Genomic DNA, 17,047 nt, shown 5'->3' with positions numbered 1-17,047 from the left:
GACTGTAAGCTGCAGAACTATGAAAGGCCCAACAGCCAAAAAGACTGGTTCTGGAGAAGGTCACCATGGTACTGGAGGAAGAATATTCGTTGCACCGAATGAAGGATCCAATCCGCAAGTGCTGGTCGAATTTAAAGCACTGCAAGAAAGAGCAGATGGACTCCATCCATCGCCTAATAAAAAAAAAGTAAGCCAGATTCATAACAGAAATTATTATGTAGATGTTGGAATTAGCTGTCTGTATATTTGCTTTCTACAAGTAGGTCTTGAAAAATACACATAATGTTTTCTCTAATCTAGGTCTGAATATTTTGTGTAAAGATGAATTTAAATTTTAAGCAGATATGAACTATACTTGTTTTTATTTTGGAGTACGCTTTTTTGGTGTAATCATTTTTAGTGTATTTTATTCTTTCAATGGGAAAAAGGAACAGACAAAGTCACCAGACAAGCCACCAAAGGGGACAAAGGGAGGCTTCCTTTGGCTGGGCGCCAACAGGGAAGACAACAGGGCCATCTTCCCCCAAAATCGTAAGTGACGACACAAACACAAACACACTCATTTAGCCACCAACAGAGGTGTTTCTAGGTGGGCCAAAGGCCATGGGCTTAGGGTGGAACTTAAGGGTTAAAGAACACTTTATGGTTGCTGTGTGGCTTATCAGTGCCCATTAATGCAGACTTGCCAGGGTAGACATGGGTAGAGGAGAGGCTCTGGGGATCACAGTCATACAGAGTCATGCCTGCTAGAATGATCATCATGTATCCCCTATCCTATAGGAGACAAGAGGGGTCGGTGGCAACTGCATGAGTTGTTCAATGTGGGCATTTCGCCATTTTTTTAACATTTTAAAATGACATCACCTTTCCTTTTCAATGCATTTTTCAATGTATAATAAAGCAAAGTGCAGCATGTTGGAGTCCACTAGTCAGGAGTAAACATTGTCACAAGTGCAAGGTTGGTCAACTAATTCAGCAAAAGTGATGTTAGGAACAGATGTGACTTGGGGTGGCTTAATGAATGTTGTATTGTTTATTTTTAGAGGAACGTGAGTGTGGTCAGCTCCCACATTTGGAGGAGTGGGATCTGAGAGCTGGACACAGCACAGAGCCTCCACTGGACCGAACATCCCCAGATGCAAGACAGAGGGTGGAAGAGTGCAACAAGTTGAAGAAACGACTTTTGAGCCTCTTGTTTGCCCCATAAGTATTTTTGTAATCTGGCTTCAAATGTGTATACATGTCAAGTGTTTAGATGTCAAAACCAAACACCCACTCCACACATTAGCGCCTTTAACATTAGGACGGAGAAGGAAGAGGTGGAAGGAGCTGGCAGTGTGGCTAGGTACCCGAGTTTTGTAGACACAGGCACCAGGGCCAAGATTACAGAGTAGTTGCAGTGTGTACATTCCTTGTAGTGTAGGTGTCTAAAGGGCAAGCAGGTTGCAAGCAATAATAGACTGGCTAGGTAAGTATTTTCACAATTTGCCTACTAACATGACCATAATTCGTTATGTAGGACCTCAGCCACTTGACCATCATTCCCATTAAATACTTTTTTCTCCTCTTCCAAGACCACGAACTTCCAAGATGCACTATTGGTCGTATCAGTGCTGATATGCTGCAGGCATTGATTGAGCTCGAGAAAATAAAGGAGGCTGCCACTGGTTTACAGAAATGAATACAGGATTATGTAGACATGTTAGCCAAATTTTAAAATCTTCAGACCTTACATTTTCTTCAACTTGTTGACTCCTGTCTTTTTTTATTTTTTTGCATCTTTTGACTACTTTGAAGCACAGGCTCACATTGATGATACTTTGAAATCGCACTACTTCATAAGAACGACCGCAATTTCAAAGTAGCAAGGAACAGTGCCATTGTCTACAATAGGTTGTGACTTGTCATGCGATTTGACCTCTCAGATTGCATGAGAAATCTCCAAAAATGTGAACATGGGCTTTTTTATTGTCTGAGGTCAGTGTTTCTCCACTCCACTTCTCTAGGTACACGACCACGTCCTGTTTTTTTTAAAATTATGCAGTATAAAAATGACTGTGTCAATTAAGAACCTCGAAAATGACCTCATCACTTGTGCCAAAAGTAACAAATAGAGAAAACAGGACCTGGTAATGCATCTGGAGAAGGAGAGTTGAGAAACACTGCCCTAAGTAATCTTTAGATTTTTCTTGATGTGTTTTTTGTAATGGCAAAGCCAAAATTTGAAGAAGCACACAAATTGGGACACAAACCTTAAAATTCACTCATGATCCCATGCCAAAAATGTGTGACTTTACCTACATGGAGTTTGCAAAAGCCACAAAACACACAGCGGGAGTTATTTACGAAAGGAGAATCAACTTTGCACTACAAGTGCACTACCTGTGCAGTGGAAAGTGCACTTGTAGTACAAAGTGGATTTCCCTGTTGTAAATAACCCCCACTGTGTCAACATGTGCTATCTCCCATTACGGGGTAACAATCGCCATGTTTTGGGGGTGCAACCCCTTCCTCTCACCTACTTTAGTTTGGAGCAAGGGTTTGCACCCCCAATACGCATACATTGATATGCGTGATGGGAGACAGCACATGTTGACACACTGTGTTTTGTAGCTTTATCAAATAACCTGTTTGTACCTACACACATTTGAGGCAGGGGATCATAAGGGACATTTAACAGTTATGCCTCTTCAAAATGTGGCTTTTAAAGGGGTGAGCTCATCACACCTGAGGAAGGCAAGATCTTTACAGTTTGAGAATACTAATATCAATGTCTCATATGGCCTTTAAATTCAAAAAGTTGAACTTTGTAAGTTCCAGAGTTGGGGATGTGTATGCTCTGCTTTAAAAACATGCCTGTTTAACCATTAAAAATGCTATAAAATGGCAAATATACATGTTATCCACAAATAACAATGTTGGTTTGTTCTAAAACTATAAAACACACATGTGAATGTGCTTGTAGTAAATAGCTTTTTTCTAAACCAGGGATCCTCAAACTACGGCCCTCCAGCTGTTGCGGAACTACACATCCCATGAGGCATTGTAAAACTCTAACATTCACAGACATGACTAGGCATGATGGGAATTGTAGTTCCTGAACAACTGGAGGTGTCAGAGAGCTTACTTCGGTGGACATGGTGCTGCTCGCTGTGGTGTGCGTCGGGGTGCGCCAGCGTGCGCGTTCCTGTTGGTCCTGTTGTGCGAGCTTCTGCGCGCGCTCCTTTTGGCACCAGTCTGCATCATCCGACTGGGCCTGGCGTGCACACCGGTGTGCGGGTGCACGCGCACAGGTGCGCGTGCCTGTGCGTGCCGGTGCGCGCGCGCGTGCCGTTTGGCGCCAATCTGTCTATTTAAGCTGGCTTCACTCTCTGATCAGTGCTGCCTGATCAACAGCTCTGCCGTTCCCTTGTACCTGTTTCCTGTGCCTGTAAACCAGATCTCCTGACTAACCCGGTTTGCTTCCTGGACTCCTCTGAACTCTGCCTGCACCTGACCTCTGGCCTATCTGACTATTCTTCTGCCTGCTCCGTTGTACCTCGTTGCCTGCCTGTTGCCAAACCCAGCCTGTCTCCAGACCTTCCTGTTCAGTCCTGTTTGCCTGTGTTCCAGCCTGCACCTTGCTGTTTAGGATTGCTCATCCACCTGCATCTGGACTCTATTACCAGGCTCCCATACCACTCCGTACTCCTGTGCTTCCTGTATACTCTACCAGGGGCCGCGAGTCGGACGCGTAAGAGAGCCTACCCTCTGCCCAAGCGGACTCACCGGTCTGGTAGCTGAGAAGTCTGATAGTATCAGGCAGCCATGACCGAGTCCGGGCAGGGGGCTTCCCCTATGGATGAACTCTGCAGACATCTGGTGGGTTTAACCCAAGCGGCGAAAAGCCTACAAGAGGGCTATACAAGATTGGAGGAACGTGTCCAGGCTCTGTCCGCACCCACCAGTCCACTGGGGACTTTGTCTGCACTTTCCACACCCTCCGTAGTTATGCTCCCTCCAGAGCCCAAAGTACCCATACCTGAAAGGTTTTCCGGAGTCCGTAGCAAATACCGCACATTCCGAAATGTCTGTGTACTCTACTTCGCTTTACAGCCCCGTACCTTCTCTCTAGAGGCTACCAAGGTGGGCTTTGTCATTTCCCTGCTGTCCGGTGAGCCTCAAACCTGGGCCCACCATCTTCTGGAGCAGAAATCTGATTCTTTGGAAAGTCTGGATGCCTTCTTTGTGGCAATGTCACAGCTCTATGAAGACCCTCAGCTAACCGCAACTGCTGAAGCCACATTGCACTCCCTCCATCAAGGCCGTAGGGCGGCTGAAGACTATGCTGTTGAGTTCAGGTGCTGGAGCTCTGACACGGCCTGGAACGACGCTGCCCTGCGTCACCAGTTTAGGATGGGATTGTCCGACCCGCTCATAGACGAGTTGGCACGGGTCGGAGTGCCTCAAACCCTGGAGGAGCTTATTAACCTTTCTATTCAGATTGACCGTCGCCTGAGAGAGCGACGCACCGAAAGGTCTACCAGTACCTTCTGCCCCACCTGGATGTTCCCACAAGTTTCCAGTCCCCCCAGTCGGCCCTCTACTCCACCGACTGCTCCAGTCTTTGATGCTTCAGAACCCATGCAGCTTGGCCTGCTTCGTCCTTCCTTGACTCCCGAAGAGAAGTTACGCAGACGTGCTCACAATCTGTGTCTGTACTGTGGAGAATCCAGGCACTACGCAAGCGTCTGTTTCAACAAGACGTGTAAGTGCCATTCTACTGCTCGTATGTGTGCAACTATCATGCCAAAACCTGGTACTCACCTTACCATCTCTGTCACTTTGCAGCTTCCAGGAAGGACTATTCAGGTACCAGTCATCATTGACTCCGGAGCATGCAGCTGCTTCATTGACCTATTTTTTTCAGCTCAGCACGACATTCCACTTCGACCCAAAACCCAGAGCCTTGCTGTGCACCTTGCAGATGGTTCCATCCTCTGTTCCAGTCCTGTCATTCAAGAGACTGTCCCTATACTAGCTACCATGGATCCTCAGCACCAAGAACTCCTCTGCTTAGATGCCATCTCCTCACCTCTCTTCCCTATTATCCTGGGAATGCCGTGGCTACAAGCCCACAACCCCCATATTAACTGGGCTTCAGGAAGAATTGAGATTCTCTCTGAGTACTGTCAACAGCGTTGTCTGCAAGGAGTAACCAACGAGACTCCTCAACTTCTCTGCTTACATCCAGATACTGAATTACGCCAAGCTATTCCAGAACCCTACCGGGACTTCCCTGTTGTTTTTAGCAAGAAAGGTGCAGAAATCCTTCCCCCGCACAGGCCCTACGACTGCCCTATAGAACTTTTACCCGGAACCGAGGTACCCTTCGGAAGGATCTTCCCATTAATGGAGCAGGAGTTAGACACATTAAAGAAATATCTTGACGAAAACCTGGAAAAGAAGTTCATCCGCCCGTCCACATCTCCGGCCGGTGCCGGCGTATTCTTTGTAGAGAAGAAGGATCACTCTCTTCGACCATGCATTGATTATCGAGAGCTAAACAAGATAACGATCAAAAATCGCTATCCGCTACCTCTGGTGCCTGAGCTATTCCAGAGGCTGGGAACCACAACAGTCTTCACGAAATTGGATCTTCACGGAGCCTATAACTTAATCCGTATCCGAGAAGGGGACGAGTGGAAGACCGCTTTCCATACTCGTTTTGGGCATTTGGAGTATCTCGTTATGCCCTTCGGTCCTTGCAATGCACCAGCAACATTTCAACATTTTATTAACGACATCATTTCTGGACCTTTACGTTATCGTATACCTTGACGACATCCTCATCTTCTCCTCTTCATTGGCTGACCATCGCAGGCACGTCCGGAATGTCCTTGTTCGGCTCAGGCAACACGGACTGTATGCTAAGCTCGATAAATGCGAGTTTGAACTTCAATGCATTCAATTCTTGGGTCTCATCATTTCAGTTGAGGGCATTAGGATGGACCCTCAAAAGGTGTCCGCTATCCTGAACTGGCCCGCACCCACAGACAAAAAGGGGATTCAACGCTTCATTGGATTTTCCAACTTTTATAGGAAATTAATCAAGGACTTCTCTAAAATTATCTCTCCCATTACAGAATTAACGAAGCAGGGAACCCGATTCTGCTGGACTCCCAGGGCACAATCGGCCTTTGAGAAACTAAAAGAACTATTTACATCTGCCTCCATTCTAAAACACCCTAACCCTGCCTTGCTATTTGTTTTGGAGGTCGATGCCTCAGAAATTGCAGTAGGAGCAGTACTCTCCCAATGTCAAGGCGCCAAGGCTCTCCTATTTCCAATAGCTTTCTTCTCACGCAAACTCTCTGTGTCCGAAAGGAACTATGACGTTGGATATCGGGAGCTTCTGGCCATCAAAACGGCTCTGGAGTAGTGGCGCTATCTATTGGAGGGTGCTGTACATCCCATTCTAATTTCACCGGCCACAAGAACTTGGAGTATCTGAGATCCGCCAAGAGACCACGGCAAGCTAGATGGGCACTCTTCTTTTCCCGCTTTCAATTCCACATCACTTACAGACCTGGTTCTAAAAATGTCAAACCGGACGCACTTTCCCGCATGTTCCATAACTCCAAAGATACTGTTTCTCAGGACACTATCCTGCCTGTGGGAAAGTTTTTACTCCTTCAAGGGGATCTGATCTTTAGAATAAGACAAGCTTCTACGGGAATACCCCAACCTGCTGAGACCAGCCTAAAAGATGGTTTGCTATGGCACAAGGGCAAGATTATGGTCCCTAAGGACCTTAGGGTGCCGGTACTGGAGCTTTGCCATGACCATAAGCTGGTGGGTCATTTCGGGGCCCTGAAGATGGCCGAACTGGTACAGCGCACCTTCTGGTGGCCACAACTGGCCGATGATTGTAAGAGTTATGTTAATTCCTGTCACACTTGTGCCCGAAGTAAAAGTAACCGGACAAGGGCCTGGGGCTTATTGAAACCCTTACCCATTCCTGACAGACCCTGGAAAATGATCTCGATGGATTTCATCGTGGAACTGCCCCCATCCAAAGGCTTTTCTACCATCTTTGTCATAATAGACAGATTATCCAAGATGGCACATTTTCTTCCAATGAAGGGCACACCCTCAGCCGTGGAAACAGCGAAGATATTTATAATGGGGTTCCTTTGTATATTGTCTCTGATCGAGGTGTCCAATTCACCTCCAGGTTTTGGAAGGTGCTGTGTGGTTCCCTTAAAATTGAACTGGCGTTCTCTTCAGCCTACCATCCCCAGACAAATGGCCAAACGGAGAGAACCAACCAGACCTTGGAGCAATACCTTCGTTGTTTCTCTGCCTTTTCCCAGAATGACTGGGTCTCCCTGTTGCCTGTTGCGGAATTCTCTTACAATAATTCTCTACATTCTGCCTTCAACCAAACGCCATTCTTCACCAACTATGGATTTCATACTTCCTTTTTACCCAGCTCTATACCCGAATGTACCATCCCTGCAGTTTCCGAAACAATGGAGTTCTTCTCTGCCAATAGCAAACTTCTGCAAGAAACCATGGCCAAATCCCAGGCCTATTACAAGAAAATGTTCGACAAGAAGAGACATGGGGAACTCATCTTGGAACCTGGCAATCAAGTGTGGTTGTCTACAGCTAACTTAAAGATGGCCTGCCCCTCTAGGAAACTGGGGCCTAAATTCATTGGGCCTTTCCCAGTGAGGAGGAAGGTTAATGATGTTGCATATGAACTCGACTTGCCTGATTCTTTTAAAGTACACCCGGTTTCCCACATGTCTCTGCTGAAACCGCCGGTAATCCCTTTACCGGCTGTAGTACCGGTCCACCTGAACCCATCATGATTGATAATGAGGAGGAAATCAAAATCGAAGCAATTCTGGATTGCAGGAAAAGGCACAATCAAATCCAATATCTGATCAAATGGAAGGGGTATGGACCTGAGGACAATTCCTGGGAACCCGAGAGTAATCTTCACGCTAAGGAACTGTTGCAAGCATTCAAAGATTCCCATGCAACCAGATTGGCCCAACTGGGCATCCGGAGGCTGCCCTTGAGGGGGGAGCACTGTCAGAGTTTACCTCGGTGGACATGGTGCTGCTCGCTGTGGTGTGCATCGGGGTGCGCTGGCGCGCGCGTTCCTGTTGGTCCTGTTGTGCGTGCTCCTGCGGGCACTGGTGTGTGCGGCTCGGCTGGCCTTGGGGTGCATGCTGGTGGTCGGGCGCGGGCGGGCGCGCTTCTTTTGCCACTAGTTTGCATCATCCGACCGGGCCTGGCATGCATGCCGGTGTGCGGGTGCGTGCGCGTGGGTGTGTGCGGGTGCGCATGCCTGTTTGTGCTGGTGCGCGCGCGCATGCCGTTTGGCGCCAATCTGTCTATTTAAGCTGGCTTCACTCTCTGATCAGTGCTGCCTGATCAACAGCTCTGCCTTTCCCTTGTACCTGTTTCCTGTGCCTGTAAACCAGATCTCCTGACTAACCCGGCTTACTTCCTGGACTCCTTTGAACTCTGCCTGCACCTGACCTCTGGCCTGTCTGACTATTCTTCTGCCTGCTCCGTTGTACCTCGTTACCTGCCTGTTGCCGAACCCAGCCTGTCTCCAGACCTTCCTGTTCAGTCCTGTTTGCCTGTGTTCCAGCCTGCACCTTGCTGTTTAGGATTGCTCATCCACCTGCATCTGGACTCTATTACCAGGCTCCCATACCACTCCGTACTCCTGTGCTTCCTGTATACTCTTCCAGGGGCCACGAATCGGACGCATAAGAGAGCCTACCCTCTGCCCAAGCGGACTCACCGGTCTGGTAAGTGAGAAGTCTGATAGGAGGGCTGTAGTTTGAAAACCCCTGTTCTAAACAATATGTGGCTTCTTATTTCAATGCTCAATACCAGTGTATTTGTTAAATTGGTGTAGTTATAGTGACAGTGTGCTCAAAAAATGTGTGTAGCAGAGCCAAAGCACAACATAATAGTTAGCTCAAGATGAGATTGTCACTTCATGTAGCACATAAGGTTCGTTTGCACTATTGGAGAAAGTGACAAAGATTAAGGCCATTTGCAAACCTATTAAACACATACAACAGTAGTTCAAATGAAATAGTAGTTTTATTTGTTCATAAACATTTAGTCATGATCAACTACATTTTGCTGCCAAGCCACTGCCCCTCTACCCACAAAGTAGTCCATATATTGTTCACGGACAAGACGGCATTCTGGGAGGGCAAACCAGCACGTCCACTTTCTATAGCTGGCATTACAGCCTCTTCAGCTGGGTGGAAAACTGAAGGGGCAACATCTGTTTGCCCTGAGACAATGTAGCTGCAGGCATTCCTCCTTAAAAAATTGTGGAAGATGCAGCAGCACAACACAACATGATTTTATACTCGGCCAAGTTTATGGAGGTTAAAAACAGCCTAAAGCGACTGCAGAGGATGCCAAAAGCGTTTTCCTCCACCCTTCGGGCACGAGAGAGCCGATAATTAAAAATGCGTTGGTCTAGGGTGAGGTTCCTCATAAGAAAGGGTTTCAGAAGATGTTCCCCTAGAGCAAAGGCCTCATCTGCCACAAAAATAAAATTGAGGCCCTCGACATTGTCCTGAGCATGTGGCAAATGTAAGGTGCCATTCTGTAACCGATCGTAGAATTTGTTATGCATCATGACACCTCCATCCGAGTGGCGGCCATTCTTCCCCACGTCCAGGTACAGGAACTTGTATGTTGCAGAAACTACAGCAAGTATAACTATGCTGCAAAAGCCTTTATAATTAAAAAAATATGATCCTGGGTTTGGTGGTGGGACAATCCTCACATGCTTCCCATCAATGGCGCCACCACAGTTGGGGAAATTCCACTAATTCTCAAACTGGGCCACCACATCCTGCCATTGATGGGGGTTTGAAGGAAACTGGGGAGTCAAACAAGGAAAAACAAATTACTACTTGTGCACATAAAATTGCAAGCATATTTGACACAAACATTCTTGGGCAACATAAAAGTATAACATTTAAATGTGTATTTAAAAATCAAAGTGAAAGTTCAACTTATATGATTCCTCACCCCCTCTGGGGGGACATTTTAAAAATGTTATGGTGGGGGGCAGGGGGTGTTGAATGGGTAGATGTTTTGGACAGGTAACCCTCTCCACCACCATGAGAGCTAAATGCATAAAAAATGAGGGATAATTTGGCCAGCCCCTCCGTATTTTTGAGATTGACAGCCCAGTGGACAGGTAAGAAGTGTCATAATTCAAAAATAATAACACACACTGTCCAAATAGAAGCACATTTGGACATACATAATTTACCATTAACAAGATAATAGGACATAATTTTTACTGTAAAATTTGAAGATAATCAGGCAGGCCCTTGCACTATATGCTTTGGAGAATTCATGCTGAAATCTGACCACAAAAAAGGTATACTGTGTATGGGTTTTGCAAAGTCAGCACCTAGAGCAGTTGTATCGGTTGACTCATCATTTTGGGGTGGGAGGGAGGGTTACAAAAGAGTTTTTTGCACCCAAAAAAGGTACTCTTGCACTCTGCATGAATTTGGGGACAACAATAAGATTGAGACACATTTAAGGGGGTGTTTAGGATAAACATAAAAAAGAAGCATAAAAAAACATTGTTAAGTTACTAGGCTAGGTGTGTATGGGCCCAGGGTAGCATGCTGGGGAGGTTAGTGAAGGAAAATATGCATGTAGGCCAAGAAAAAGCTTACAACATGCATGGAGACAAAGAGGAAATTTACAGCATATTACAATAATGGGAATGATGGAATCCAAAAATTTGTAAAAGACATTATAAAACATTAGGTACACAGAATGTGATATTAAAGAATAAAACTTACCCAAATATAGTCCTTCTGCAGGACTTGTATGATGGCACAACAGGTCTCTGGAATAATGAGTCCCAGAGCCTGGGGAAAGATCCCAGTGGTAAACTTGATATCCTGGAGACTTCTCCCTATCGCCAAGTACCGCAAGGTGAGCCTTTGCTCGGCTGGGACAGCAAGGCCAAGAGTTGCTGAAAGCAGGAGTCCGTCTTCCAGGGATAATTCCTAAAATCATTAGGATTATTCTCCTGGAGCTCTTGCATCAAAGGCATATGACAAAATTGGTCACGATTAAGCAACCAATTTTTGGTCCAACAACTCCTCCTCCTGTTCCTGGACTGGGCTAGAGTCAAAGCAATAACTCCAAGCCCATAAATAGCACGCTCTCTCGTAGGATTGAGCAACATGGCTGGTTGACGAACAACCGTTCTGAAACAAACTGAAAAGCACGAAACTGAAAAGCGCAAATCAACACTCACCAAACTTCTACTAACTCGAGAGTAGCAGAAGGAGCCCAAAGGGTGGCGCATGAGAATTGAACTTCCTCTTTTGAAGTGTCGTAAGTACGTTGAAACGTCACTACGTTCATGTTTGTTGGCTCAAAATGTTCTGCCGTGTGTATGCAAAACAAGTTCACGGTCAACGCCCCTTCGGACAAAAATCCACAGAAAATTCCGATGGAAGTCTGATGTGTACGTAGCTTTAGACTGAACAAAGGAACAGTTTTTAATCAAATATGCTCCATTAGAGAACAATCCCGTGTAGATGGATCTGATTGTATTGATCAGTTACAGCCATTTCCATATTATGAAATGAGGGCAGCTGTGATGATGCAGCAGAAAGATATACAAACCTGCAGAGAATGGCATGAAGGCATCTTTCTTTACAAAATGTCCATGAGAATCCAGGAAATGATTTGGGTAGAACTCATCAGGCTTTTCAAACTGCGTCTTGTCCCGCAATACAGAAGATAATAGAGGGATGATATAGGTTTCCTAAAATAAATAGAAAATAACTCTAACATATACATTTTATTATGTAAGATAATTACTCTTCTGGTTTAGTTTAAAGAACAACTCTGTTCTAAATAGAACATTTTGTGCAGTTTATAATAAGAAAACTGTTCTGGTTTCAACTCAAATGATATTCTCAGTAAAATCACAATTTCCTTTTAATTCTATGCTGTATTAGTAGCCTACAATTGAATTTTACAGGATCTCAAATAGCTACCTTTGGGATAAAATATCCCCTAAAAGTGACATCTCTAGTTGTCTCGTGAGGAACACTGATGGGTGCAAGATCGGCAAACCTCTGGATCTCATGTATGACGGCATTCGTATAAGGCATCTGTCCACGATGGCTGTACGTAGGTTGTGCTAACCCAACAACTGTGGAGATCTCTTGTTGCACTTTTTCTGGAGGTAATAAGAAAAAGTAAAAAGGATTAAAAGATAATATTTGCCAGTTCTTTTTTTTTTTTTTTTTTTTCATCTTACTTGGTAGCCAAATATTATGAAAGAAAAACAAGCGGAAGTGTTCCAGATCCTCTCCACCATGTTCAATGTAACTTTACCACCTGACCTGACTATAGCTCTCCTGAACAGCAAACCACAAGCATTAACACACCGTTAATTCAAACTCTTGCTCTTCGTCACCACTGCAGTGAAACAATCCATATATAGCGAAGACATGGAAATCAACTACTTTATCAATATTATCAGTTAAACAAAGAGTAACGCAGGCAATGATTCATGCTAAAACTGAAGAATATTATATAAGGAGTACCCCCCAGGGAAATACTAAGGGACTTTTAAGGCAACTAATCAGCAAATATTTGGAAAAAAGATATAGAAATTTATTAATGTAAAATATGTGGTGCATACAACACCAACAAAGAATTGCATATACGACATAGAAAGAATCATATAACAAATATAGAAATGCAGATCCTTCAACGTTGAGCCCAATGCGTTTCTGGACCTATGTAGAGTCCTTTCTTCATGGGCATTTCATACAAGGTAGTGCTGCTATATTGATATTCTATAATGAGATAAAGTCACACATCAGATTCATATTCAAGTTCAAAGGAATGAGCATTCTGTCTGTTTACCTTAGGGATACCTCCATCCTTTATATGACCCTTTGATTATCATTATATACAGTGGGGACGGAAAGTATTCAGACCCCCTTAAATTTTTCACTCTTTGTTATATTGCAGCCATTTGCTAAAATCATCATTTTTCCTCATTAATGTACACACAGCACCCCATATTGACAGAAAAACAGAATTGTTGACATTTTTGCAGATTTATTAAAAAAGAAAAACTGAAAAATCACATGGTCCTAAGTATTCAGACCCTTTGCTGTGACACTCATATATTTAACTCAGGTGCTGTCCATTTCTTCTGATCATCCTTGAGATGGTTCTACACCTTCATTTGAGTCCAGCTGTGTTTGATTATACAGACTGGACTTGATTAGGAAAACCACACACCTGTCTATATAAGACCTTACAGCTCACAGTGCATGTCAGAGCAAATGAGAATCATGAGGTCAAAGGAACTGCCTGAAGAGCTCAGAGACAGAATTGTGGCAAGGCACAGATCTGGCCAAGGTTACAAAAAAAAATTCTGCTGCACTTAAGGTTCCTAAGAGCACAGTGGCCTCCATAATCCTTAAATGGAAGACATTTGGAACGACCAGAACCCTTCCTAGAGCTGGCCGTCCGGCCAAACTAAGCTATCAGGGGAGAAGAGCCTTGGTGAGAGAGGTAAAGAAGAACCCAAAGATCATTGTGGCTGAGCTCCAGAGATGCAGACGGGTGATGGGAGAAAGTTGTAGAAAGTCAACCATCACTGCAGCCCTCCACCAGTCGGGGTTTTATGGCAGAGTGGCCCGACGGAAGCCTCTCGTCAGTGCAAGACACATGAAAGCCCACATGGAGTTTGCTAAAAAAACACCTGAAGGACTCCAAGATGGTGAGATTTGTTGCCTTAATTCTAAGCTGTATGTGTGGAGAAAACCAGGCACTGCTCATCACCTGTCCATTACAGTCCCAACAGTGAAGCATGGTGGTGGCAGCATCATGCTTTGGGGGTGTTTTTCAGCTGCAGGGACAGGATGACTGGTTGCAATCGAGGGAAAGATGAATGCGGCCAAGTACAGGGATATCCTTGACGAAAACCTTCTCCAGAATGCTCAGGACCTCAGACTGGGCCGAAGGTTTACCTTCCAACAAGACAATGACCCTAAGCACACAGCTAAAATAACGAAGGAGTAGCTTCACAACAACTCAGTGACTGTTCTTGAATGGCCCAGCCAGAGCCCTGACTTAAACCCAATTGAGCATCTCTGGAGAGACCTAAAGATGGCTGTCCACCAACGTTTACCATCCAACCTGACAGAACTGGAGAGGATCTGCAAGGAGGAATGGCAGAGGATCCCCAAATCCAGGTGTGAAAAACTTGTTGCATCTTTCCCAAAAAGACTCATGGCTGTATTAGATCAAAAGGGTGCTTCTACTAAATACTGAGCAAATGTCAACAATTCTGTGTTTTTCTGTCAATATGGGGTGCTGTGTGTACATTAATGAGGAAAAAAATGAACTTAAAGCGGGGGTCCACCTATCTATCGTTTTTTTTTTTTGAGTTAATTCACAAACTTTTCTTCTCAGCATTACATACTCACATATTGTGTGTAATATGTCCGCCTGTGTCAGATTTCGTCAGAAAAAATAACTTATATTATTCACTGCAGGCGGTTTCCATCTTCATTGTGGGCATTTGAAGCCCACAAGCATTTATTTCCTGGATGTGGTGAATGCTGTGCTCCCAGCATTCACCGCTCGTTCCCGCACATGCTCAGTGGCATCCTGGGAAGCCGGAGACTAGCTCCCAGGAGTCTGGGAGAGGCTAGAAACACGCCTACTCCCACGGGAGGAGAACCAGGAAGTGCAAAGAAGAATAGAAAAATAAAAGGTAATTACGGCGATGTAAATTTTTTTAAACGGCATGTCAGCATCTAGCCAAGGAAGAGAATACATACAGATATTGTTCAAAATTTGGGTGGAACTCCGCTTTAAATGATTTTAGCAAACGGCTGCAATATAACAAAGAGTGAAAAATTTAAGGGGGTCTGAATACTTTCCATCCCCACTCTATATACCATTCAAATTCATTAAACCTTGACTCTAAAACAAATATGCATGGTACTCTGAATGGTTAATACTAATATCTAGCACTAAATGCTTTTCTTACATCAATACTATTTTGTTTTTTGTATGGCTACATACCTAACAGGTATTGTATTTATGAAATATATTTGCTCTTTCTTAGGGTCTCTGCCCTCCCCTAGGGGTACTTGGTCCATATCATCATCACACAGCAGCACTGTTTGGGTTTCCACTGTGGGTGTAATAGCGTTTTTTCCGCTTATTATCTCTTCAGATGTTTCCTCCTTTTCCCTTGGAGGACTAACATTTTCTTAGGCCCTGCATTTACCCTGACCTCTCTGCAGCAACCGTGTCTGTTTCTACCCTCGGCCATACCACATGTGGCAGTTCTTGTTGCATTTTCTACTTGACTGTTATGTTTGTTTTTACTTGACTTGAACGATATGCTCATTCCTTCGACCTCGAATATGAATCTGATGTGTGACTTTATCTCATTATAGAATATCAATATAGCAGCACTACCTCATATGAAATGCCCCTGAAGAAAGAACTCTACATAGGTCCAGAAACGCGTTGGGATCAACATTGAAGGATCTGCATTTTATATTTGCTATATGATTTTGTCTATATCGTATATGCAATTCTTTGTTGGTGTTTTATGTACCACATATTTTACATTAATACATTTCTATATCTTTTTTTCAAATATTTGCTGATTAGTTGCCTGAAAAGTCCCTTAGTATTTCCCTGGCAGGGTACTTCTTATATAATATTGTTCAATTTGGGATGTTGGCAACACATGGGTCTTCTGCGTTAGATCTCTGAAAACTATTATATTTAGGGTAGTACATACCCATCCCCCCAACCCACCCGACCTGACCCCACCGTTTTCTTTTATCTTAATTATTGTACTCACTGAGTTTCCCTTAACCCAGTGACCACATATATATTCTGTACATTTAGGGCCAGTTTACACCATAGAAACGCAGTTCGGATGCGCTCCAGGTGCTTTTTTGCATGTGCGTTTTTGATACGTTTTCCCCCCTTTTTTTCCTCAACCTTAAATAAGAACATGGGTGTTCCAGTGCATTTTTGGTGCGTTTAGGTGCGTTCCGGTGCGTTCCTGTGAGTTTTTTATGCTTTTTACAGCGTTCCAGTATAGTCCAGTGCAGGAAAAATGCAGCATGCTCTACTTTTTTTTCTGGAACTGGAATGCACTGGAACTGCAAGCACTGGTGTGAACTATGTCATTGAAAACCATATAACCTACTTTCTATGCGTTTTTGATGCAGACAAAAAACGCACTGGACTGCATGTGGTGTGAACAGGCCCTTAATTAAAAATAATCTTGCTCATTATTATCTTTTTTGAGGCTATACCATTGATTATCTGTTATAGTTTATTCTGGGGAATTTGCATGGTTTTTCCATGTTTCGGGGACAGGAATGGGAAGCCCTTATGGCAGGCTACTACAAAAGCCATGATTACGGGGAATCCTCACATATGGAGATATTTTCACTCTTTGCTCAATTGAGGAAAGTGGTGGAGAAAAAGGAGGCATGCTTCTGGCATGTGGAAAGTTTTGAGAGGCAGATTATAGAAAATGTGAATCCTTACGGTCTTAAGATACAAATTTTCCCTATCTTGGAAGACATTGACACAGCTTTTAAACAAAAATGGAAAAACAATTTACAAATTTGTACCACGGCGATGATGAGACTCCTCATTGAGGAATATAAAAAATGCATCATTGCCATGGATAAAGAAATAGACCTGATTTATAATAAGTTGCAGCCTTTTAAAAAACTAGCTGTGTTTAATGAACAAGAGGATAGGGTTAAAAATAATCTAGATGTATTTACTAAAGACACGCTTGTAACCAAGGAAAAAAGTTTTGGAGAGATCTTAGAGCCTTCCAAGAGGGCAAAGCCTACAAATGACATCAAAACAACAGATTAAATCCCCAGAGAAATAGACAAAGAAATTAGAACTTTAATGCCAAAGCACCTAATCAAACTTTGAATTCATA

At 44.0% G+C, this 17,047-nt stretch overlaps 1 protein-coding gene and 1 long non-coding RNA gene across 2 annotated transcripts in view; both read right to left on the bottom strand.

Annotated features, from left to right (window-relative positions):
- LOC141139198 (uncharacterized) overlaps positions 1-17,047 on the bottom strand; it is a 1,175,459-nt gene that overhangs the window by 29,972 nt on the left and 1,128,440 nt on the right. The gene's annotated exons all lie outside the window — the stretch shown is intronic.
- LOC141139194 (cytochrome P450 2K6-like) overlaps positions 1-17,047 on the bottom strand; it is a 193,016-nt gene that overhangs the window by 21,902 nt on the left and 154,067 nt on the right. The window contains exons 11-12 of the mRNA XM_073625113.1: positions 12,078-12,262; positions 11,701-11,842 (exon numbers count right to left, since the gene is read on the bottom strand). Of these exons, the coding sequence (XP_073481214.1) occupies positions 11,701-11,842; positions 12,078-12,262 (327 nt within the window). The remainder of the gene's footprint in view (positions 1-11,700; positions 11,843-12,077; positions 12,263-17,047) is intronic.

The sequence above is a fragment of the Aquarana catesbeiana genome, linkage group LG04 (genome assembly GCF_042186555.1).
Source record: "Aquarana catesbeiana isolate 2022-GZ linkage group LG04, ASM4218655v1, whole genome shotgun sequence".
NCBI lineage: Eukaryota > Metazoa > Chordata > Amphibia > Anura > Ranidae > Aquarana > Aquarana catesbeiana.
The sequence above is the reverse complement of the archived record's forward strand: the minus strand, read 5'-3'. Positions and strand labels throughout refer to the sequence as shown.